At 40.0% G+C, this 26,614-nt stretch overlaps 1 protein-coding gene across 1 annotated transcript in view; it reads left to right on the forward strand.

Annotated features, from left to right (window-relative positions):
* Positions 1–18,447, forward strand: part of EHF (ETS homologous factor) — a 34,022-nt gene extending 15,575 nt beyond the window's left edge. The window contains exons 2-9 of the mRNA XM_015631987.2: positions 2,889–2,988; positions 5,405–5,650; positions 5,951–6,010; positions 8,360–8,428; positions 8,519–8,587; positions 11,580–11,639; positions 14,014–14,209; positions 14,985–18,447. Coding sequence (XP_015487473.1) covers positions 2,892–2,988; positions 5,405–5,650; positions 5,951–6,010; positions 8,360–8,428; positions 8,519–8,587; positions 11,580–11,639; positions 14,014–14,209; positions 14,985–15,084 — 897 coding nt within the window. The 5' untranslated portion in view covers positions 2,889–2,891 and the 3' untranslated portion in view covers positions 15,085–18,447. The remainder of the gene's footprint in view (positions 1–2,888; positions 2,989–5,404; positions 5,651–5,950; positions 6,011–8,359; positions 8,429–8,518; positions 8,588–11,579; positions 11,640–14,013; positions 14,210–14,984) is intronic.
* Positions 18,448–26,614: the final 8,167 nt, after the last annotated feature.

Below are 26,614 nucleotides of genomic sequence, written 5' to 3' on the forward strand. Positions count from 1 at the left end.
TTGAGGTGGAGATAATTTATTTAACTTCCAAAACAGGGATGATTGATTGATTGATTAAACTGTGAAACAAGTTCCATGGACATTATTTGAAAATAATAATGTTCAGGGATATGGTGAAGACCAACTGTCTGCTAAACTGTGATAGGGAGAGGACATTTTAAAGGAACATAGCTAAAATCCAGATCTCGGGTAGAGGCTGTCAGAGTTCTTCTTTTCAGACCTCTAATGTGCATTGGGTTTAGTTACTGCTGGGGTGGAAAAACTATGCAAGACACATTATTTGGTTTGATGAACTATCCATACCTTCAGTTGCCGAATCAAAGTGTGATAGGATCTTTCGGTTTGGAAATTCACCTGATTAATTATGGAAAATAAAAAAAATTAACTGAATTTTCAGAACAAAATTACACAGAAATAATTTCAGTTCATATGCACATGTTTTCTCAAATGTACTTGTAAGCCTTGCACACATTATGAAATCTGTGTAGAATTCCTGAAACTACAGAAGTTGTGGAATACAAAACCACATAACACTGTACTTTTAATTCTGTGATAGTTTCTGTAAATGTGACTTCAGATCAATGGATTTAAGTTATGAAGTGTATATTATAATTTTTTAAAAAGAAGTGAATTCAGCAAACTACGTTTCTAAGTGTGTTTTCCTAATCCTCAAGTTCTTTTTTTTTCCCAGAATAGCTGGTAAACTACCTTGTCTCTATTTGATACTCTAATAAGGTCTTTTTCATTAATATTACATTCATTCATAGCTAATTGTCTTTAATGATTTAAACCAAATCTAAAGAAATAACTTGATACATCATCAACCTGTACAACCTCAGAAGTGTATGTATAGACTGTCAAACATGTTATTGCTTAGAAGTTCTTACACATCAAGTATATAATTTATATACGTTATAGGCTGAACATGTTTGTAATCATGAGATTGAATTCAAATGCTTCCTCACACCTTCTCACTCACAATACTAAGTTGCTTGGTCTTTACATAGGACTAAAAAATGTCTTCTAACTTGTATAAATGTACTGACTGATGTGATTATAGTCACTTTTCATTTGGCCAGAATGGGCCAAGAAGTATCTCTCTCAATTGTTAATGTTTTATAACCCCATATGCCTACTATGAGAAATTAAATCCTCCTTGCTAGTGGTCACTGAATGACAGATTGCCTAGAAATAAAAGTGGAAAGTGACTGCCATGGTTTGATTTTGCCATTCTGTGTAGCTACTGAAAAAAAAAACCCAACAAACCAAAACCCTCCTCCCCGTAAACTAGTTTATACTGTAAAGCAATATTCCCTGTGATAAACTCCCTTAAACTTTCTAAGGCTTTGGCTTTTTAAGCAATTGTCAGTAACATCTCTCTCTCCCTTTCCCTCTCTAAGTACATAGAGCAGTAGAAGGGTGGGGGAAGAAATAGATACTTTTAAGTTACATGATTTATTTTAAGTGACAGAGGAAAATAGCAATCCCCGTCATTTTCAGACTGCTCCTTTAAAACCAAGGCTGTACGTGTTTCTATTGACTCCCTCTTTTACCAAAAAGCTTGCTGGCATGAGCTTGTACGGGGTAGAGATGTGCTCTCAGTGGATGTTTTTTCACTGGCCTCAGTGGATAAACAGCCAAGACCAGTGACTTTACCCTTCACAAGTCCATTTTGTATTTCATAACCTTTTTAATTCTAGGGTGAAGTCTAGTTGCATGCACATGCCATCCTGATGTCTAATGTTTTGTTTTCACAGACTTCGCGGCTTTCAATATTTTTGAACAGGGGTTTGGTTTTCTTTTTTTTTTTAACCCTGTGTATATAAGAATTACAATCCAAAGCCTTTGTAATGTTTAACAAATTACTTTCCCAATCTCCTCAATAATATCTTCGGTTATAATGTATATTTTTAAACTTTACAACTTCATGCCACTGAAAGATAATGTAAAACATCAAGAATACCCATCACTGGGGAATATACTTTCATTGGAATGATTAAGATTGGATAAATAAAACATTCTTGTAGAATGTCATACAAATAGGTATTTTTTTAAAAACATAAAAAATTAAAGCACAGTTTTATTCACAGTGCTAATGTTAAGATACATGGAAACAAAAATGTACTTAAAAGAGGGAATGCTGTCTTGGGGGTGGTGTCACTCCAAAATACTGATTTTGTTAAAACAATGGCTGTCTCATTTACAAGATCTTTTACCATCGGATTTTTTTGGTGGGTTGAAATGTATGATCTGTGATATTTGCTACCAAGAAGTGTTATAGACACTGCTGACACAGATCAGATAAGAAACTGGGTCAGCTGACAAGATATTCCCTGTAAGGCTACCTCGCTGTAACATTACGTCTATCCTTCTATGTGAAGGATTTTCTGAGCATGGCTTGTAGTCTACTGTATAGTTTCATTTGCAGTTATTGGAAAGTTCTTTCTCCTACAAAAAAAAAAAAAAAAGAAAAGAAAAAGGAAGAACATATTTAAATCACTTTTCTTTTTAAAGCAGAAGGGAAAAAAGTATTTAGTATTTCATTTCTCAAAGCTTGGCAGTTTTCACGTATTGCTCTGTCAGGAGCCTTGTCTTTTCATTCGGCTTCTTTTCTGATTACAGATTATTCATTTATGGATGGGCAGCTGTAGAAACTTGCTTCTTGCGTATGCAAATTAATCATGGTAATGTTTATCATAAAGAGATTTTGTGGCAGTGGAAAAGGGGTTGTGTCAACATGTTCTTGATTTCAGTTGTATCTTCTTTTACAAATGGAATTGGCCTCCTTGCTTCACCTTCAGTGGATTTTTTTTTTTTTTTTTTTTTTTTGCCATTTACCTCTTGGACTAGACACCGCTCACTAAGCAAGCTGTTTGATTCACTTACAGATCATGATTTTGGAAGGAGCTGGCAGGATGAGTATCAATTCCAGCAGCAATCTACTCCACCAGCAGCCTTCCTGGACAGACGGGTATTCCACATGCAACGGTAGGAGAAATTCGACTGCTCTGAGCCATATTCTTTTTTGGGAGGCTGGGGGAAAGGGGCTGCTACACCTTTAAGCATGTAGGAGTATTATTTTTTATGAGTACTAATTTACTGGAGTTTCACTTCTCATAAGAAAAAAATTCATTTGTTCCTTCATTTGTAAAAAGCTGAACTTGCAAAAGGGACTTGTTTATTGTTCATTTCCTTACTGGCTCACTTAAAATCTAATGGTGTTGAAAGTGCCAGAAGTTCTCTTTTCTCAGTCCAGAATTCTTTCTCTAGTACCTCTACCCCTCGTGCTTCCTCTGAACCAACATTACTGTTTAATGCTAATCACCCCTCTGGCTTTCCAGGGGAATAGTATTTTAGCTCCTTTGCTGTATTTGCTTTATCAGCTCAAACTACTAGATAGCTTTCTAATTAGACTGGCATTAGAGCACTAGATAGGTTGTGTCTTGTGTTTTTTCCTCTTTTTTTCTTCTTACAGTTTTCTGATTATGTATCTGTGTATATAAAAATGTATTAATATATAGTCTCTCAGTGTAAAAATATTTATAAATGTATATCTTTATAAGTGCTTGACACAATTTTAGAATTCTTTTCATAATTCAGTGGACAGGTAAAATCTAAACAGACAATCACATGCTGCTCTTGTCCTTCTGATCCAAATAATACTATAACAAAACTTACAATTAGAGTCCCCACTTAATTAAATGCTTACTCTTTTTTATGTGTAATTTCTAAATATGCTGGAATATATAAACATGTGCTTAATAAATGTGCCTGTCTGTCTATAACAGTGTCATACAGAAAAAAAGTCATGTCTGAGTTTCACTATTCCACAGGATTTCATGGAGGGAAATGGTGGGGGTCTGTATCAAATTTCCAGGGTGAAACTCCTCAGGATTCACTTAAGTTTTAGAGGGACAGGAAGATGAAAGCTCAGACCAACCTGCGCAGTAATTCACCACTTCACTTACTTTTACCTAAGTTACTTTCTCCTCTCACTAAAGCATATTTGCTAACATGAGGATTCTAGTGCCCTTTGAAATCACTTTACTCTTCTGAATTGATAAGAATACAAATCAGCCTCTTTTCAGGGGATATCTGGCAGATCCAGCAAACCTTTTTTCTCTGACATACAACACTTTTAATAATTTCTGCATGCATTCCCCAAATCCTTCAGTGGGAGAATGAGGAACAGTCCTGCAAAGTCCCTAAATGACTTACACAAACCTTGTTGGCTAATATTGATAAAGAAAGCTAAATAACTGTGGGGATTATTTTTGTGTTACCTGGAAACTGTGTCCTGTACCTCAGCTGAAGAGACATGAGGTCTAGTGAACCTCAGTTAAAGTGATTTCCTAAAATGTGCCAATTCTGGTGCTTGTGGTCCTCTAGCAATATCCACTGTCAGTATTTCTCACTGCGTGGTTAATTTTTTTCTAGAAGAGACTGGGAACAGACTGGTGCCATATCCCAGAGCGGGATAGCACTGCAGAGCTAGGCCATGGCAGTCTCCTTCTGCAATCTCTCATTCCCTCAGCCTTAAACCCTTTTTGCACTTGTGAACATTTTATCTCACCGTCACCTCTGTCTGGTGTAGTCCGTTTTCCTCCTTTCCCAGGGAATAAATTGCACTGAACTCTGTGAGGACAGACCAAAGCAACCCTGCCTTTGCTCTTATCTTACATAATGATCATGCCCCATGTACAATTTCTTCCATTTGCACATGCAAATTATTGTCGCGAGATGACATACAACTGAGCGCAGTTTAAGAGATTGCCAAGAAAGGACTCAGACATTCTAACAAGAAAATCAGGCAGCTTCCATAACTAAAATGAGTTTTACAGCTACATTCAGAAACCAACTTAGATATCTACAGCAATAACCTGCACCATCAGAATGCCTACACTGTCATAAAACCATGGCCCACACTGATAGGCTTTTACTGTGGAGTAGTATGAGAGTGCTTTTAACTTTCCTTTTTCTAACCCCACAATTCATGTTTAGCCCCTACTAAGTTCTTATTCAAAGAAAGTTTCCATGTCACCTTTTGAGAGCTTTGCAAGGCCTTTCCATAATTTTCTGATGCAATAAAATAATTTTCCCACACATTCCTTTTCAACAGTACTTCTGTAAAATGTCTTCCCTCTGAGAATTTTGATGTATTTAACCAATATTAATGAATTAATTCCTGCAAATCAATCAGAGGTGTGCCATGAAATAATGCCCAATTTTTAGTTGGAAAACTGAGGCTAAAACCCCCACAATATCTTCTCCAGCTTGTCCAATGTTAAGGACTGAGAGAAGCGTGTAGATCTGTAGACTTTCAAGATGTGCAATTTGGCTATAGATCTTACTGTTAATGACTATTATGCTATCAGGGGCAGTAAATACTTTTTATCTTTTCCAGTATCCAGTAGCTTCTATGGAACCCAGTGGCATGAAATACACCCTCAGTACTGGACTAAGTTTCAAGTCTGGGAGTGGCTGCAGCACCTCCTTGATACCAACCAACTGGATGCCAACTGCATACCTTTCCAGGAGTTTGATATCAACGGGGAACATCTGTGTAGTATGAGCCTGCAAGAATTCACTCAGGCAGCTGGGACAGCAGGACAACTGCTCTACAGCAACCTCCAGCACCTAAAATGGAATGGTAAATAGATATTAGAGAGACATGTATACATTGGTCTGAATTCTGAGATCTTCAGAAGTCATTTACGTTCCCCAGAAACCTGCTGGGCATATTGTTTGCTATTCTGCTTATAGCTCATTTACTGTATTGCTAAATTTTTTGGGTATGACTTAAGGCAGAAATCTGAAGGATGAAGATGAGAGGGAATGTTTCCCACTCCAAAATCAGCCCTCTGGCTCAGGTGTAGAAGTTGCTGCTTGGAGCTAATACATTTGATTCCTCATTCTCATACCTCCTATCTGCCAATTTGCTTTCTTGCAGGTCAGTGTGGAAGTGACATGTACCAATCTCATAATGTCATTGTGAAGACAGAGCAAACAGGTGAGTAGCAGTTGGGTAAATTGTCTTTTGAAAAGGGGGACCCCTCTTCCAAGGGAGACAAATCAAAGGGGCATTAAATAAAATGGAAAGTGTATAATGCAGAATTGAAGAAGTAATACAAACGTCAGTCAGCGCCTTCTTCTGAAGTTTCAGGTAATAATAAAATGCATGGGGCCACTTTTCCTGGGAGAGCCCTGCAGTATCAGCAGTCTACTCTGATGTTCAGAGCTGGAATAGTTTGAGGTGCCATGAAGACAGCTTTGTAGAGGACTTCATTCTATGCTCCATTCGTCAGATTTCAGAACAACTATTTTAACAATATGCTCAGTTAAAAAAAAAAAGGAAGAAAGAAAGGAAGAAAAAATATTTTGTTGTGAAGTGCTGTTAATGTTTGAAACACCAGATTTCCACAGAAAACAGCTTGGAGAGAAAACAAAATGTTGCATTTTAATTTCTTCACAGGTTTCAATAAAACTGAAATTCAGGCAGTAGTTTGGCTTGATCAAATCTGCATTTTTGCTGTTGCATTTCTTTTTCTGAGTGTGTTTATAGCTAGATCCCTTTCCTCCCAGGGCTTTGTTTAACTGAGGGGAAAAGAACTTCAGCTTGATTTAACCGTCCTCTTCAGGCACAATTATTTTCCTTGTTCCTTTGCCAGATCACACCTGTCCATATCCACACATTCTCTATCTCACTAGTCTCAGCCTCTTTGTATGTAGGTGTGTCCATGAGCCACGTTTTGATATCTGCTAGCAGAACAAATACAGATCTGTTGCATGTGGCGTCTCCAAGAAATACTGTCAGCCTGTTTATCCACCTAACCTGTTGGAGCCCAGCCTCTCCAGCCAGGAACATTACCCACATTCTCCTTGCAGCAGGCAAGGATTGCAGTCTGCAATCCACTCCTGGCCTGTGTCTGCACGGTATGGGAGATGTGCATGAGGCAGCCTTGCTGCTTTCCATAGAGGTAACTCCAGTAATCCTTTAAGTCCTGATTTATGAGATCCTGGTGTAACATTATTACCTCAGCTGCACATCTTGGAAAGGACTAACTGACAGATGGTTCCCTGGATGTGGCCTGGTGGGGCTCTGGTGGTGCCAACCACAGCCAGTGGGAGTGGGTTAAGTTTCTACATGTGGGGGAGCAGGAACTGTGGATTAGGGCTGCTGGGAAAAGTCACTCCTTGTGAGACAGCAGGGACAAGGCAGGTGGTTTTGAGGGGAAGCCCAGCTCACTCCAGTAAACCATCACAGCTGCAAAGACATGGGTACTGAAAAAGGCCAAAATGGGAAGGTGAACACTGTCCCCATGTTCTGGCTGGGTAAGGCCTGTTTTCAGAGGCAACATTAGGCAGATCAGGTGTCCAAGCAAGCAGAGGGTGTGTGCTATTGTAGGAACGCAAGCTCTGGGTGCCCAAACATGCAGCTATTAGTTAGCATGCCTGCTAAATTCCTATGTCATAAGTGGTAACTTGGCCAAACATGATTATTTAGCTGTAACTCATTTTGGGGTTTTTGATTTCATTTATATGAACATGAAAAAAATTAGGTTTAACCTAGATTTGAACCTTATATCTCATCCCTTCTGATCTGGTTTCAAAAGAAAAATAGATTTTTAAGTCTTCTGACCTTAAAAATGCACTGTGAAGGAAGTAATTTCCAGACCAGTGTACAGGTCATAAAGACAATACTTCTGTTCTGCTTATATTGATCCATATGACCAGAAGGTCACTAAAAATTATTCCTCTTTAATCATGAAAGTGGTTTTTAGCTTAAGGATGGGGACTTAAGATGCCTGGAACAAAATGTCCCTTCATCTAGGATTAGGCTTTGATGTTTCTCACTATGTGCTTAAACATGAAGCTGTGTTTCAGAGAGGACTTTCGAGTTCTGCCATTATAGAAATAAATACTCATCATAAGCATTCTTCTGTTTTACTAGATATTTGAGAACACTTTCATCTCTGTGGCTCCAACGCACTGTCATAATCATCAGGGGCTGAGAATTCAGGTCTGGATTGGGTAGAATTAGAGTTGATCTGGCATAGAAAACCTCCTCCAAGGCCAGGCATAAATGATATACTAGTCAGGAAAAGGAAGAGCATACTACATTATTTCTAAAAGTCAGTGCTTTGTGTAAATACATTTGCCTGAATATGAAGAACTCCATGCATAATTTGAGTGAAAGGAAATAATTTTGTATATAGCCTCTTCACTTCCTTGTTCCCTTGACAGCTTTCCCCCCCCCCCCCCCCCCCCCATTTTTAATTCTTTCAGTGTTCAATATTTACCTGTGTGCTAAAAATGTTCTTTTAGTGATCTGATTTTCCTTTTGGTCCTTTTCCTTCAGATCCATCATTAATGGTGTCCTGGAAAGAAGAGAATTATCTTTATGACAGTGGCTATGGTAGCACAGTAGGTAACTAACATCACAATACTTCATGCGTTCTGAGATGGCTTTATTGTTGTCTGAGGCTATTAGTTTAAATGTCTTCTTTTTAATTCCCAGAGTTATTGGACAGTAAAACATTCTGTCGTGCTCAGATTTCCATGATGACACCTAGTCACCAATCTTCTGGTAAGAAACTTGTAATTATATTTGTAATTGTTTGTCACTTGTCCTAGAGCTACCGACATGTAATAGTCTCTGTGGTCTTCTGTTGTAGGATTGCATCTGAGCCTCCAGTAATTTTAAACCAAGCAATGATGATTCTGACAGATATATTAGCTGTCATTATTACAATAGCTTTCTTTAAAGAAACACTTCTGTCTTCTCTCTGTCAAGAGAAAGATGATCAAATAATCTGTAATCTCCACATATCTTGTAAAGTGACTGAGTCAAAGGGGTAAACATTAGTGTCAGAGAGACAAGACATTCCAGCTACACCACACTTTTCTGTGGTGTGGAAGGGTATGGGCAAACAAGTGCCCGTTCCTCGGCAGAAGTGGCCGTGTTTCCCCGGCCAGCCCGTGATTGATGCTGAGGAGGCTGCTGGGTTTGGGGCCAGGCTCGGGGTGGCGTGGGGAAGCTGCAGGGCGGACACCAAGCCCTGTACCCCGGCACAAGGGCTTCTCCTGCAGCCTCTGTCTGCTGACAGCGGGACTGCTCGCTTCCGTCAGGGAGAGTGCATATCTGCCTGCTGAAGGGCAGGAGACAGAGCAAACCTGTTTGCTGTCGTGCCTGGTCAAAGTGCAGTCCGATCACACGAGTCGAAGGCCCTGTGGGCCCTGTCCTGGGGCTGGCCCCAGGACGGAGGTGAGGAGAGCAAGGCAGTGAGGAAAGAGTAAAGCAGAGACGGCAGGGGAGCGAGAAAGCGGCAAGGGAAGGGTGGGTTCTTCCTAGGAGGCCACGGAGCAGAGATCTGAGGGAGAAAGCAGTGGAAGTCCTGGGAGGATAAGAAAGGAGAGCACGTTGCCGTGGATGCAGCCTTGCACCGGGGGCAGCCCTGTGCTACTGCCCACAGTGGCCTCTGTGCCTGCCGTCCCCTGCTCCTCCAGCCTCCTGAGCTGGATTTGCCAAGCAGCATGCAGTTTAAACTAATGCACTCGACTACCAATTAAAGAAAGAAAAAAAAAAAAAAATAAAAAAAAGAGAGAGAGAGAGAAAACTTGACCAGAAGAAGAAGAGAACCAGCAAACCTTAAAAAACCCCAAACCAAACACCGTGTTTGCTTTCTCCACCACATCCACCCCCTGTCACAAGATGGCCAGCAGGATTTCAGGGCTCTCTGACAGGGCTGGGGACCTGTCCCTATCCTGGCACAGTCTGTTTATCTGCTGACTGCTTAAGCCTAGAGCTAGGGTGGCACACCAAGGGCACAGCCTCCTGTAAAAACTAAATTTGTATATCCCGTAAAAAAAATGGCTCATTCCTGAATCATATGCAAATAATGTGTAACCTTTTGTCAAAAGTTTTGCAAGACGGCTTTGTTGAAACTGCATCATAACTCTTTTCATCTGTCAGGCCCCAGCCTCCTAACATGGCATGTTTGAAACCAGTCTCCAGGTAGGAGCCGTGGCAGAGCAGGAGGCTATTTACACAGCTGAAATCCAGAATAAATCACTGGCTAGGCAGAAGGCAGCTGAACTTCCAAGAATAAATTTCCAGCTAAGTGGAGCATAACAAACATTTGCAAGCGAATTGTGGGATTTTAAAATAAGACGGATTTATATGAGGGCAAATAAAGAACTGGGTCCTGCAGTCGTTACCTGGAGTTCCCACAGGCTTTTAATAACATATGGGGAATCACAATCTGAGGAAAGGCAGTGAAATAAGCCTCATTTTACTTCCCCCACACCACACCCCCCTCCGAGCTGAGTGAGGTTCCTGCTCTTTTGAGAGTGGGAAGGCAAAATGACTCAGAGCACGTTTGCTGCTTGGGGTCAAGGACAGTAATTTATCAGACTTAGAATAGCAGAGGTTAGGCCTATCCCCACGGTCTTGTTCAGTTGATGTTTCCAGTTATGTATGAATAAAGCAAGTGTGTGAATAACTTTGCATCTACCTTTTCACATGCAGTTATTGCAGTAGCTTGTGCAAATCCGACAAGTTTCTATGCAAATAAATATTTCCTGTGAGTCATTTTCCCATGCAAATGCCTGGTTTCCATGAAAAGTATGATAATTGTGCATTCATAGAAGCTGGGAAAACATGCGTGGGACCTTAAGCTTTGCTTTATGGGATTCAGGGACGAGGTATGCTGAAAAGCAAACACAGAAGGGGCTCCCTCTCAGGTCTATCCCACAGATTTTGCGAGACTTAGAGCAATCAGATGAAAGCTATTCATTAAGTACAAGAGCAGAGCCAGGCTGCGGTGGTTTGGGGGCGGGAGGCTTGAACGTGCAGACTGTGAGGTAGGTTACAGTCATGAACAGGCGGAACTGCTTTTTTTTTTTTTTTTCATTTCTGAAGAAATACTTGTGCCAGAAACCCTATTCCTCCTCCTCTGGCTGGCTGCAGGTGATAAAGTACCATTGATGAGAAATGGCTTGTTCCTATGGCTCTGAGCCACAGAAAAATATATGCTTGTCCTGCTGCCAAAAACTCCTACCAGCTCAGCCCCTTTCCCCCACCCTGCCCCCCTGAACAACAATGCTTTGCCAGTTCATTATGTTTTAGTCAGGTAGGTGTTCTGTGCATTGGTACCAGCACATGCATTTCCCATTAGATCATCTCTTCAGAAGCAAATAAGCCCCCAAAGATATGTGCTTCAGCAAAGACTAAGATAATGGTACAATTCAGGATTCCTTTTACAGATGTGATGATGCTATTTTTCTCTCTCTCACACACAACGAGATGAGGTATTTGTTAATCAAATTTAGCTTTCAAAAGCCAAATGTTTACCTCTGCATTCATTCTTTATTCATCAATGGTCTTTTTGAGAAGTGTGCTGATTAACATATAGTACAGAAAACAAAACTCTCCCTCCTCACTTAGATTACCTTCCGAAAAGTGATTATCTTTAGAAGAGATATTTGTTCTTTTTTGTGGTTTTATTTCTTTCAACATGCTAGTAAATGGAAAGCCTTTAATCAAATTTACAAGTAGGCTTCATTTTCCTTCTCTGCAGACTCTTCAGACACAAAAAAATCACAAGACCATACCCCAAAGTCCCACACCAAGAAACACAGTAAGTCAACATCCATGCTTATAATGGTTGGTTAGTTGATTGAAGGAAAAAGAAATAAATGAAAATCAGATCCTATTTGGGAGGGAAGAGGAAGCGTTTTGAACACAAAACTCATTAAATCATTATTGTGATTGAATTCTGAAAGAATCTGTCTAATTCTGCTTGTTTACATTGTTTTTGGACTCAATATTGTTAAACTTTTCAAATTGTTTTTATCAGTGAGGGCCTATGAAGAAACAACCAGTGTCTCTGCCTGTGTTGAACTAGGCTGGTGGAGTAAAGGAATGATGAGGAAGACCCAGGATTAAATCAGGAGGGCCTGTGTGTGGGCACAGTCATGCTGTGCCTGCCAGGCACAGCACACACCACAGACCCTGCTCAGCATCTCTTTGCAGAACTTCTCACGCACAACATCACGAGCATGCACCTGTGCCTCAGTCTTGCTATCTTCTTATCCCCTGATACAACAGTCTTTCCACTCCCCTCTCCTACATTTTCTGCTAGTTTTTATTCAACCTGACTCTGAAGACAGGATACCATAACTGTGATTTCTGTACGTAGTTCCATTAATGTACTTTACTGAGATTTTTAAATGCTGAAAATATCCTGTGTATGTCTTTTTCATCCTATTTAATCCCCTGATTATAATAGGAAAGCTTAGTATTGGTCTTTCACTGCATTTTGTGGTATTTGGGTTCATCCTTTTTCAATGACGTCCAGATTATGTCTCTTCCTGACTCTTACTCTTCTGTTGCTTTGCCACAAGAGGAATTCTGAACTTTATATCTGTACACAGGTATCTGTGTGGTTTATTTGCGTGTGTGTGTGTGTATGTGTTTGTGTGTGTATAAAGAGGTTGTTCATGAAAGGATTAGACAGGACTGATCTGAAGAAAGACTTGTGAAGAACTGAGGTCTGTCAGCTTGTTCAGCTTGGAAAAGAGAAGGCTGAAGGTTGACACATCCCAGTCTCCAGATCCCTCAAGGAGGGCAGTGGAGGGGGAGATGCTGATCTCCTCTCTCTAGCGACCAGTGATGGGACATGAAGAATTGGAGTGAAGGTGTGCCAGGGGAAGTTTAGTCTGCACAATAGAGAAGGTTGGTCAGTCACTGGAACAGGCTCTCCAGGAAAGTGGTCACAGCACCAAGCCTGACAGAGTTCCAGGAGTGTCTGGACAATGCACTTAGTGGTTTAGTTCTGGGATGTCCTGTGAGGAGCAGGGAGTAAGACTTGATGATTTTTGTAGGTCCTTTCCAACCTGAGATATTCTGTGATTCTAACATCTCAGTCATGGCCTGGGCATACAAAACATGTCACATTGGTAGTCTGGGCTAACCCCCTTCATTTCCAGTTTCTTCAGTACTGCTCCATATCATGACCATAAGTTACTGGTGTCCAGATAGGCTAAGTCCACCACGTTTTAATGGGTCCAGAAACCAATTATAATAATAAATAAAAATATTGAATTAGTTGACTGAAATCTAATTCTACTTATACTGCACTGTATAGCATTTTCAAGTTACCTTCACATCTTTGACTAGCTTATTTCTTTCTTAATTTGGTCTAATTGCATGCTTTTGAAGTCAGACCAAAGGACTGCCATCTTTCTGGCTCACTTTGTCACTGTGTTTGTTACTCTTCATTTGTAAACTACTTCATCTGGCTTGATGGACTTATTTATTTGTTTATTTATTTATTTTTACCTGGACTTTCTGGTGCTGTCTTTATAGTAACTGTGAGACATATTTGTGCTTAAACCTGTTGAACTTGGAGATCTGTTTTCATCTTTTCTCCACCATGGTCAAACTTTGTGTTTCACTTTTTACATACTATTTTGGCTGGCCGGTTTTGTCACTGTCCTTCTAGGCACTCTACACTTTATTTACTCATTCATGCAGAATGACAGTTCAACTCCCATGCCTTCTGTCTGTCTTTTAAATGCATGGAGGTTCAGTGCCTGCTTCATGGTAATCTCGGCTGTTTCATGTGCCACACAATAATATCAGGTTACATGCTGTGCTGTAGACAGGGATTGGGAGAAATGAGCAAATGAGATGAGGGGAAGGCTTAAACATGTTCTCTTTAGGGCAGAAACAGTGCCAAAGGCTGAAGGAAGCAGTGGGTGGTTTGGACTCTGCTTCCCCTGGTTGCTGGGGCTCCTACCTGCCTGCCACAGGGCTCAGACTGCCTGAGGCTGATGCTTACCTGCAGTTGAAAGGCTGCCAGTGTTTTTCACCTGTATTTCTCTGAGGTGGGGGTCCTGTGTTCCAGAAACTATGGCCTGAGTGTTCACCCTCTGTAGATGACATAAAAATTGTAAGCATAACCCAGAGAGCTCCCGATACACTCCTTCCTGCCCTCTTTTCTTTTTCAGACCCTCGAGGAACTCATCTTTGGGAGTTTATTCGAGATATTCTTCTCAATCCTGAGAAAAACCCAGGATTAATCAAGTGGGAAGACCGGTCAGAAGGTGTCTTCAGATTTTTAAAATCTGAAGCTGTGGCTCAGCTGTGGGGAAAGAAGAAAAACAACAGCAGCATGACTTACGAGAAACTCAGCCGGGCTATGAGGTGAGCTGGATGTTGCTGAGGAAGACTGTGGTACAGACCAAGTAGATGGAGAATTTGTCTGACTTTTAAAAATTATTTGTTAACAGCAGCAGATACTTTCTTTGACAATCTCTCACACTAGTTTTGAGATTGTAGCATTATGTTCTTTTCTTCTCCTGTTTCTGTAGACTATATGATATATATATATAACACAAATAATTGTTTATATATATAAATTCTGTTTTGCTCCATCCAAACAGCCAGTGTAGGAAGGGAATATGGTTGCAGAAACCTGAGAATGTTTAAATGGCCCAGTAATGGATGGAGACCTTGTTATTTCCAGCAACGTTCAGAAACTAGGCATACCCCACATCCATTGTCTTAATATAGTTGTTAGGATTTTCTTTCCTCTTTGATTTAACATTTTGAGAATTTTTCCATAATCTCTGAAACTTCAAAATGTATTTCTAAAAGGTGCTGAGGTTTTTCCTCAGTCTGATTTTTAGGTTCTGGCTTCTCTGGAAAAAAAACCCTGTGAAATCTCATTAAGAGTGTGTGATAAATCTAGCAACATGCTTTGACCTGAAACACAGTGCGATTCAAACTCAGGAGCTCATTAAAATAAAGGAAAAAGAAAACATCCATTTTTCCTTCTCTGTCATTCAGTTAAAATAATCTTAGATATAATATATATTAAAAAATAGACTTTTTAAGCTAAGGGATTTTCTAGTTGGCAGTGGCTTTTTAGGACCATAGGTGAATTTAGTCATAACTTTTTCTTCTTTTATTTTAACAGATACTATTACAAAAGAGAAATCCTTGAGCGTGTGGATGGTCGGAGATTAGTATATAAATTTGGAAAGAATGCCCGTGGTTGGAGAGAAAATGAAAATTAAATATATCAAGAAATAACATTTAAAACACATGGATGTAAATATTCAAAGACTATTTTCTTATATTTATGTACCAAACTGGGGTGAAAAAACAATTCTACTTCTGTTGGGAAGAAAGAACATTATCATTATTGGTGTTAAAATTATTTTATTTGAAGTATGTCCTGTATGGGGAAAAAATGTACACAGTTTTCTGTGATATAAGTTAACATTATAGAATTATGATTATTTTTCCCTTCTTGTGAAGTTTTCCTCTTTTTTTTTTTTTTTTTTAAATCATACAGGCATAATGTGATTTATGAGTCATGTAAAGAAAGGGAAGGAGCTAAATATTAGGGCATTTAGGGAGTATGATAATCCACTTTGGAAGGGAACAATAAGTGGAGGAAACAGTAAAGCATCTCTGAGCCAAGTAGTCTTCTTCCATGGACAGATGGTTTATAGCTTTCCTTGGCCAATACCACTTGTTCCTTCCCTCCTCTGATTTCTGAGTGTTTTAATACTTTGCTGACTTTCAGTTGCTTTTCTTGAATTAGACAGTGGGTTCCTCTTAGCTGGTTTATCCCAGCCACAACAACAGTGGCTCTGCAAGGTGGCTGTCAGCATTTATTTGGAGAACCCATACCACCTCCACCACTGAGACCTTCTTTTGTGGGCAGACATTTAGGACCAGACCTTATCTGATACTCAGGGTCCTCCCTAACCTCCAAAGAGCATTCAGCTCACCCCAGGAAAAAAACTATTTTTGTTAACTAATATCTTTAGGGTGAACTGCTGGAAGAACGTCAATCTTGGGGACTAAAAGCTGTTGAAGGACAATTGTTTTCTGACTGGGCAAACTTATTAAAAGGCACTGGTTTCCCAGTAGGAATGTTAATAAATCCTCTCACCCTCTTGCACATCTAATTAAACCTTTCAAATCTGTGCCACATGGAGCAGTGAGGAGGTGGGCAAGCAGAATGTTTATTAATCCCTTGGCATGAGGAAGTGGTCTCCCCAGGTACTTCAAGCTGCGTGGTCCTCCTGTCAAGTCTCACTTAGATACTTTCAAAAATCCCTTGGGAAATGCAAAGCTAAACTATGTATAAAATCTTAGTTCCCTTTGCTTTCCTCAAGTCTGACCCTATACTGTACTTTTATTTGTGAGTTGTGCTTGGGATTCTTGGTTGGAGGAAAAACCCCGTCAACATAAAGACACTGAGATTTTAGGGATATTCAGATCTGGGTCAGTATTTTGGGTTCACCTCTAGCAGCAGTATGCAGACACTGAGCGTTTGTTGGCAGCTTTTCCTTTCTCCAGCTCACAAATGATTTCTGTTGGCACTGAGCATATGCAGAACGTAGGGAAATAAAAACTAGAGGAGGCAGCACTTCACCAGGTCACTGAGTACATGAGATGTGGGAGTCGAGAAACAGGATTGTCTTGGTGATGCTGACAGAACATCCAAGATCAATTTCAAATCACTTTTTCAGGGATGGGGAATTTGGAAAACAACAACAAGGACGGAGAAGTCTAAGATTAAAGAAAAGAAAAAGAAAAAAAAAGGAAAATTAAGAATATTAAATCCATACAGTATCTATTTTCTGAGGCATCCCCTGGGTTTGAATCCATATTAGCTTGAAATACATCAAGATACAGCTGGAGGTTGCAGGTTATTCCACTTTTGTTTGTCTTAAAAGGAAATAGAGATGAAACCAAGAGACAACAGAAGTATCAATATGAAGGGTATAAAATGTGCTTAGCAACAATTTGTAGGCAAACATGAGAGCCTAACTTGTTATCTACACATGTAGGGCATGTTAAACAATAACACCACCTCCTACACTGTGTATGCCAGAGCTGTCACCATCAATTACCCATACATGACAATTTTTACTTTTCATAACCTGGGTGGAGAGAGCTTCATCTTATTTACAAATCAAATAATAAGCCTGTGTACTTCAAAGAGTTTTTTTCTCTCAGTCTGTCTCTCTTTGGTTCTTTTTTTGACCGTCTGTGCTAGCCTTGCTTGCTTTTGTGCAACTCAGTAGTTTCCTTTTTTTAGCTTAATTTGCTACATTTCACTTCCTTTACCATCATTTTGTAGTTCATATAACAAGAATCAGGCCACCAGATGAGAAGAGCACCTTCACTTTGCTCCTAAGACCATTTCTTCCCCCTACCTGATGGTTATTTGTAGCCCTTTGCTCTTCACACCACCTCCACACCTTGGGTGAAAATCTGGTATCAGTGGTACCATCACAAATCTGCAATGTAGTTGTATCTTATCTCAGGCTAACATATATCTTATAGCAATGGATTGTAGTACTTCATGAATTTGCTTTCTACCTGATCTCTCACAAAATTTCTTGGGAGATAAAATGATCCTGTGATATATGCATGTCACCACTTGGTTGCTGAGCAGCAGCTAAACCTGCTTTTAAAGGTTTTGAAAGATAAAACTGTACTTATAAGCATACTGTATGAATTGAGAGAGTGGTTTATGTTGGGGTGCAGTATAAATGCTCTTCCACTGTCACATCTTTCAGCATGTGGAAATCATGCAAGCTTCTGTTTCCAGTCTGCAGAACTTTGCAGTGTAGTAGGTACTTGTCATTCAGCATTACAAGAGCACAAAGTTGGAATAGAAGCCAGCCAACATTTACTCTGTTTTACAAATATATTAACCTTTGCCTAAGACAAACACAAAGGACTGTTTAAAACTACAGTTCTTGCCAAGGACAGTTGCAACCAACCAAAGAGTGTCTTTCTACCAGACCTAAGCAAATGGAGAAAATGAAGAGATGAATTTTTATGTAAATTGCTATTTAAAAAAAAAAGCATTTCTGATTGCTCTTTTATTTTGTATTTCAGAGGCTGAGCAATCATATTTTTAGATGTATCCTTTAAGTTAGCAGCTGCTGAACTGGTAGCACCATGTGTATAGATTTTTATTGTACCATAATTTTTCATATGTATAAAGCTCTAGATAGGAAAGTATATTGTATTTATGCAGTTACATGCAAATCACAATGTCAAAGGGTTGGCATGAGCACTCTCAATATTTTCTGCACGAAGTTAGAGCAACTTGCTCTAAAAACATCCTGAGAAACTGTATGTAGGCTGTTGAACTACATAGACATTAAAATGTTTAGTTACATTTTCATCTTTCTTTCTGCAGCACAGTGCATAATTTCTGCTTGCTTCTCATAGCATCACCTTCAATGTCTACGTGTGGAAACAAATCCAAGTCAGATATTTCACTTTTGCCATTGTAAATCTCAGCTTGGAGACAATGTATTCACAAAGTGCTTCTAAAGACTTTTATTTTTGTGAATATGATATAAATTCAAATAAAACACTCATGAAAGAAACTATTTGATTAATATTTATCTTCCCTTTTTTATGTCTTGTGATTGGGAGTGACTAATGTGAATTCTTTCAGTACTGAAGAGTATTTCAATATTGATGAAAGGACTGCTGTAACTACAACAAAATACAATTACTTGAATTTACTAATATGTTGAATATCCAATCTATTGTGAAGATACTGGGTTTCCAAACCTGTTTTATGTCTCACAGGCCTCACCGAAATAATAGATTATGTCAACACAGCTCGATTGCCTTTCTTGTTTGGCTGCTAAACAAAGGCCTTACTTCAGCACTGATTTAACTTCAAGGTATTTTGAAGTGTGTGCAAGGGCTAGGCTGATTAAGGATGCCATTACTCACACTGAGTGTTTCCTTTACTGAACCAAAGCAACTAAAATGATGAAATCCTGTCCTTCATGTTATTTTTCCATCTAAGTGGTGGCTACAAAAAGGGGACATCTCTGCTGATTTACTCTGCAGCTTGAGGTAAAAAGGAGAAAACGCCTACAATTAAAAGCAAGTCGAGGCAGACTCCTGTGGCATTTGCAGTCTGGGGGCTGTGGCTGTGGCAGCTGGATGTGAGGGTGCCCTGTGTGTCCTGCCACCCCATAACCCCATAGTGCCCTGCTGGGTGTCCTGGGCTGGCAGCACGAGGTGGGGCAGAGCAGCAGTGTGACACAGCTGCTGCTGTGCCAGCACGTCTGGAGCTGGGCTGTAATCTCAGGAGCTTCCCTGCAACACCACAAGTCACACCACCGCGCTCTGTAATCTGCAAACGGGCATCATTTTAAGTGAGTGAGTGGTTCCCCCGCCTTTGAAATGAGACACTTGGGTGTTTGAGGATGATGGCTCTAGAATTGCTCAGTCTGAATTGAATCAGTCTATCTTTGAACCTGTAATTTCAAAGGGGCTCCAATATTATGTCCACATAAATAGGAGGATGGGTTTGAATTTTGAACACATGTTCACACCCCATGATTGGCGTGCAAAATCAATGTCCCAAAAGAGTGGTCATAGTTTGAGAACCTGGGAGTCTCAAACCAGGTTTCAAAAGGAATTGGAACTAGATTTCAGGCAAGTTCAGACTTAGATTTAAATAAGCACAGCTGGTTTTCCGGTAAATGGTTGGGGCTTTTGTTTCAAGCAAGCTGAGGCCAATATTTGAGACAAAAACAGATGAGAATATTGTTTGGAAACATGTAAGTAAGTGCACACTTAATAAACTCCCCCACCCCCCCCCAAAAAAAACCAAACCCAAAACACACAAAACACCCAAGCAAATCAAGACTCTTCTTTGGTTGTCACTTAAAACTGAGAAAAAATTCAGCTTTCAGCTGCAGTCTAAGGCCACCTGAAATAAAAATTCAAGGCAGAATCCAGTTTACAAATCCTATGTAAATTGAGAATAAATAAAAGGAATGCTATAAACAGGGTCTACCTTCATCGTAACGTGATATAAATTTGCGTGAATGTCTGCATCAAGGAAAAGTGAGAATTGCTTCAGGTAAGTGAAATCTGGTACTAGCAAAAAAAAAAAAAAGGTGATTAAGAGTTACCAATACTAATAGCTCCCAATAAAAGGGTTAGTTACAATAATCTGAAAGACAAGAAAGATAGAATGGTTATCTATCTGGATTTTAAGTATTTGCTCCCTTGCCAATGAAGCTTTGCACAATGCAGTCTAAGTCCTAAACTTTGTGCTAGCCAAGAATTTTCTCCAACAACTACCCTTTTCCCAGATATTTAGCTCCCTCAATCACCTGAGTATTAGAGAAAATAATAGGGAAAGGAGCAAATAAAGCAGGAGGAAGAGACTGAGTTGATGACGAGGTCTTAATGCACCGAAAGTTCTGTGTGGAAATACAAAGGCTGTATGTGCAAAAAAATTGAATAACATCCAAGTCAGTCTATTTATAGTCATTCCATCAGAGGTTGGTTGCAAAAATTAAACATAAATTAGTGTTTACAAGTTTAATTATAACTTTAAGAAGAACAAGAAATTATAGCAATATTCCTGTGTGTCCTGCATCATCTTGTGTACCTAAAAAAAATAATTATGAAAAATGACTGAAGCATTATTTCTGCTGAAGGATTTCTCCCCTCTGTATTCAGTATGGTGTGATACCCTCTTTCCTTTCATCTTGGTTTGAAATTTAGCTATAAGATTCAATCTCAGCATGGGGAATGAAGAAGGAAATGGATGATCTAGACTGTTGTAGCAAGTATTTCAAAGCAAATAGGCAAACTGGAGCTTCTTCTTTCTAAATTTTTGGTTCTTTATTTAGCATTTTTACTGTCCCTGGGAACAGGATGTGAAGCTGGGGATAAATACTGGTATCAGTGACACATCTTGTGAATTTTACAGAGGATCCTTCCCATCTTTCTGTAGGAGGGGTGAAGAGACTTGCATAGCATGAAGATTGTGAAAGCCTCCTCATACCTGAGTATGTTGAGAGGCTGTATAAAACACCTTAAAAACGGCTGCCTAAAGCTCCTGTCTGTGTTTTGAAAGGTTTAGACAATAATGCAGCCTTGTTGTGCATCACAGCTCATTAAGGAATGGTGCAGGATGGCCTCATAGCAGCCTGTGGGTGAGGAGAATGCTGTGTTTGAATGCACGCTGCAGCCTCTGGAGACTGCAGGACTCTCTGTACTGAGGTCTAGCACCACTGTACACGTTCATCTGCACTTCTCAGATGTGCCAAGGCAAAGGGAGGCTGAATACTTTTAAGAATGCATCCCAAATGCTTTTGTGAGTGCTGCAGAAAGGTCAGAGGATTACTGGCACTGCTGAAATTCCTGGAGGTGATGCTGCTATGAGGATGCTAAGACACAGCTGCCAGCTGGAGATGTGGTGTGGGATAGGGGACTGTCCCTTTTTCAAGTCTTGCCAGTTTTGCTCTCTATTTGTCAGCTTCTGTCTCCAGTTTTTTCTCACATCACCTTTTCCCAAGTGGTGTGGTTGTAATATCACTGGCTGTACACATGGAAGCTGCTCTTTTCCTGGAAGGGGATGTAAAATGTTTGCCTTCTGAGTTGGCTTTCTTGGGCTAAGACAAAACTCTTTGGCTTTAGTTCACATCTTTATAGGCTGTTAATTTGCTAAGGTGGGGAAATTCAAAAGTGCAACCCAAACCTGTAACCAGGGGCTCTCTTAGGGAGTCACTGAAGTTCAGAGAGGATGGAGTCTCATACCACAGGTCTGATCTTGCCCAGCCTCCTGTGGATTGTGGTGCTTCTCAACACAGTCATCCCATGAAGCCTGTGCCCAAACACTGACAGAAGGAGAAACAACATTCACCACCAAATACTCACAGACTGGAACTGTATGCTGTCTAAGATCCCTGTATTTTCAAAGAAAGCTTAAATAGACAGACAATTAATTAAAAAAAAAAAAAAAAAGAAAAAAAAAAGAGGAGAGATCACCTTGAATTTCATCCTGCTCATAGCAGATAGAATCATAATGTCTCAGGTAATTAGCTTTGCCTGAGATGATGATCGCTCATTTTAGGAGTATATAAAATCTATGAGTTGTGATGTGAAGCAACCTGCAACTCTCCATGCATCCTTCTAGAACTCCCTCTGTACTCCTATATCTCTCTCTAAATCGTACCTCCTCTCCTGGGGAAAGGCTTACCAGAGCTTATCAGATTCAATTACTGCTGTTTCATATCAATGTTCTCATGTGAAATCAGAATACAAATAAGCCAAGACTACCTCCATACCCCCAAACAATTACAAATGCCGATGATTCACCAGTTATTCATGCCAAACCAATATTTTTCAGTATTTTATAGTTCATGAGTGAAACATTTCAGCATGTTCAGACTGAAATCACTGGCATGCCAGGAGGCATTTCATGGAGAAGGGCACTCTGCACGGGGACCGATAGCACACTCAGCAGCTGTCATGCAATCACATTTGTCTTATGGACACTTTTTACTTTTCCAGTAGGTTTGGAGGTGAAGGATTAGTAAAAGTTTTATTTTCTTTCAAGAAATTTTAGGTTAGATGATAAAGCTAATCCAATTTTTTACTTTGCTCCCACTGTAAGACACACACACTTTGCCCTATTACTTCCCCCAGCTTTTCATCTGATGTAATTTTTAAATACACATACAATGAAAAATTATGTGGTGGTGTTAAAACATTTCTTTTTTCTGGTGCATAGAAAGAATTTAATTCACTATGCATGGATAACCAATTTGTTTATACTCAGGTTAAGAACAAAGCCAACTAATAAGCTTTGCTGTCACCTTAAATAAATGGTTTCACAAGATAATAACTCCATGCAGCTACGCCCAAGGGTCATCAGCATTTTTAAAGACTCTTTATGTTTCAGAAAAAGAAGTCACACTGTAAAAGCCAGCAACACTGTGGGAGAGCTATTGAAAACTAATATTTTGTTTGGATATCAAGTTTAAGAGTTACTGGGGACCTGTGGCTTGGACCACAGCTGGTCCCCCACCCCAAAAAGGGTGTACACCAGCGAGCCTTTCCTCAGCTTGGAGGAAGGCAAGGCTGGAAACTGAGCCTTATCACAAACCTATGTCCTAGCTCATCCACCATGTGAAACACCTTGAGCTTGATTGCAGATAATAGTTGTAGGCTGTTCTAGCTGACTTGAAATGCTGCTGAAAGGGCAGCTCTGGCTCCTTTGTCTCGTTTCTCTGTGCCTGTTTGTTGCCTAGTGCTTGTACCAGCACTGCCAGATCTAGAAGTTATTCTGAAATGAAAAAGGGTAAGTCTTTTTGTTAGATCTCCATTTGCTGAGGCCACAGGATCATTAGTCCCAACTCAAGGGAGCAATTGGAAACCTGCAGTCGGAGGAATAGGAGTGGAAGATGACTTCCTACCCCTTTAGCAACTCTTCTAGTTAGGTTGGTGTAAGCCAATTTGTGAAACTCAGGTTTCATGTAGAAATTTCCTGTGCATGTGTGTGAGAATTTAGGATGTGTATAAATATACAAATTAGCAATATATAGATATATAAATATATAAATTACCTTTCTTTTCATTTTATACATTAATGAGGTAATTTTGTGTTTGTGATGATGTTTCTCTGGCCTTAAGACTGTTTTTGTACGCTTAGCAAAGCATAAAAGGGACCAGTGAGATCGGGGCATGAAACTATCTTAACACAAAATGTGGCAATCCAGGGGTATTGCAAACTTCCTCTGCCAAGCAGCACAGCTGAGTTTTCTGGGGAGTCAATAACACATGGCATTTGTTAGAGAAAGATACCTCCTACTAGTGAGTGTCCTCACAGGATGGTGAGGAGTCACATGAGTCACAAGGATCTCTGAAACTCTGACATCCATGGTTGGGGAGAAGAGGTGGGATCAAAACTACTGATGAATGTGGGGGGGTGGGTTGGTGTTTTTTATTTGTATCACCAAGATAAAGAGATATAAGTGGTGGAATATAATTTTAAAAAGGAGAAACTGCAAAGATTAATTTTGGGAATAACTTCTCGAGTGTGCAACTTGTCCTTCTGAAGGGTAGGTTGAGTTACTGGAGGTGCTTGGTCTGCAGAGCTGCTCTGTGCTCACTATGCTGCAGTGCACAATCACAGTTCAAAAATATTTTAACTGTTATGACTGGAAGTGCAGTGTGATGCAGCAAGCCCTTTTGAACTCTGGATGCTGCATTTGCTTGTTAATATATGAGAGCAATTACCTCATCTCTCCTAAGGGAAGTGGTTGAGGCCCCATCACTGAGCACCAGTAGGGCCTGATTTTCAGAGGCAGTGAGCAGTCATCTATCCCCTGAGAAGTGAACTGCAGATAACAATGTGGTGCCAGCAGAAGGATAGGATAGCTGTGGCCTGTTATGTATTTTTTTCCGTTTCCAACTTGTGGGATTGCGCTATTTGTGTTCACCTGATAGGCTAGTAAATATAATTTTTTTTAAATACTCTGTAATCAACCCACACAGCTCAGTTCCTCTGCCAGTTCCCACGCCTTCTTTCCTCAGTCCATTGAAAATTCTTGGTTGGGAAAAAACCCTAAGAAACCACAAGTGGAGTGGATCATCACACCCCTGCAAAGGTTTGGTTGCAGAGAATAAATTTCTTTTGGCTAGATTATTCCCAGGGCTTACACATCTGCCCGAAGGAGTGAAGCAGCAAAATGCATCCTCTACCTAATGCCGGGCAGCAGCTACACATTTGGTTTTGGGTGTGGGGTCCAGGCCAGACATCTGTTCTGCACACATGAGCATGGGCACAGAGGTGATGTGGAGACACAGCAACGCTTCTCTGCCTCAGGTGGTGGACAAGGGGAGATGGGAACTGCCCTGTGAGGAGCAGATGCTGCTACTTCCTTCCAGGAAAAGTTAGGAAAGAAAATATGGCTCTGAGCAAGTTCATGGGTTTATCTGAAGCAAGACAGCTACAAGTACTCTTTTATATCCTACTTAAGGAGCTTGAGGTACTAAGAGGTCTATGGTCCAAATGCTTGGGTAGCAGAATCTCTTTATAGCTGGGGAGGCTGTGATACTGCAGTAACAGTGTCCAACCTCCCTTTCCTGCTGTGTCCCGGTGAAAAGGCAGGTACATGCACTGCTGTGGAAAGGGATAACACTGAGAGCATTCCGGTTTTAATATCTTGAGATGTTCTGGAGTGTGTTCTTTTTTATCTACCAAATGCAATAGAGCATAAATCCTAACTATGGCCTGGATTGTGGAAATGTGCCCATGACCCATGTGTCACACGTGTTCATACATGAGCGGGTTACCAGAGAAAATGTCCTATATATGGAGTCCAAACATGCCGGACACTTCAGTGTGTCCTCTCATTTTCTCACTGGCAAAGTCTGATTTATTTTCCTCTGGCTATTATTAGGAGACTTCTTTTTGTGCACAGGAATATAAAAAGAACTGTTTTGGTTTCAGTCACTTGGAGGGATCTTGTAGTGGATGGTGTCCACCATTTCAGACAGAGGCTCTGTAGTTCATCACTGTGCCATGTTGTATTCGGACACAAATCTCACAAAGATGGCTTAAGACAAATGTGTATGTGGGAGATGCAGCTGCAACACCTATTCTCCCTGAATTATTCCTGGAGTGTGAAATGTTTGAAAAGACCATTTCTGCAATGCCTTTTGCTTTATTATACAGCTTTATTTTCTTCTCTAATGTGGGGAAAGCAACTGTTTGCCACAGGGACCCTACTGGGGGTAACCCACAGATGAGACAGCTCGGGTAATGGTCTTGAGTTTTTTGCTCATAAATTTTTAAATCTACTTTGGGCCTGTCAGTTTATTTCACCATGTAGAAACTATAGCCTGTACTGAGTATGGTATGAAAGTGAAAAATTTATGCTAGTAGGTGGTACTTGATGCATGTCTCAGGGAAAAAACAGGAAAGAAATACTAGGTTCTTAAAATAATCACAATGTTTTTGTGTTGGGTTGGTTTTATGCTTGTTTTTTATCCAGAAGGCATATTGCAAATAAGTAAATGCAGCCATGACTTACAAAGCCTAAAATTTTAACATACTGTTTTTAAAAATATCTTGAAAGTTTTCAAAAACTATACTACATTATAAAAAAACCAGTTATTTTTTAGTTTGGAATAGATTTATTTTTCCTTTGTTCTCTGTACACATCTAACTAGTGAGAGTCGTTTGAAACTTTCCCACTGGGAATTTGATTGGACTCCTGATCAGCATGACCACACAAATTAAGATCAGAAGAAAAGAAATGACACCTCAGAACAGAATGCTGAAAGAATATGAATTGAATGTTTCACATCAGGAGGTCTTTCCAAAATTTATTCAAATGGTTTAGGAAGGTGTTTGAGTCAATCTTTGAGTTGTTAACAGTGTGTTCAAAAAAATAAAATCAGAGCTATGGTAAACAGGTAAAGGTAAAGACAGAAAATGTACTGTAAAAGGGGATGGTGAAGAGAAGAGGACCAAGTCAAGTGTAGGTCAGAAAGTGTAAGTTCAGATTCCCCAAAATTTCTACCCATACTCTATTTGCAAAACACGTGTAAAGCCACAATGGATTTCCAAGCACTATCCCAGCCACTCTTTCACTGTGTTAGGCTGACAGGCTGACAGGAGAGAGAACATGTTAGGTGTACTGTGTTAGGGTTTTAACTGCTTCATAGATACTTTCATAACCAAAGTATGGAAACAGGATCCTAATGAAATTACTGTAAACTGTGCTCAAACTA

This window comes from Parus major, chromosome 5 (genome assembly GCF_001522545.3).
Source record: "Parus major isolate Abel chromosome 5, Parus_major1.1, whole genome shotgun sequence".
NCBI classification, from domain to species: Eukaryota; Metazoa; Chordata; class Aves; order Passeriformes; family Paridae; genus Parus; species Parus major.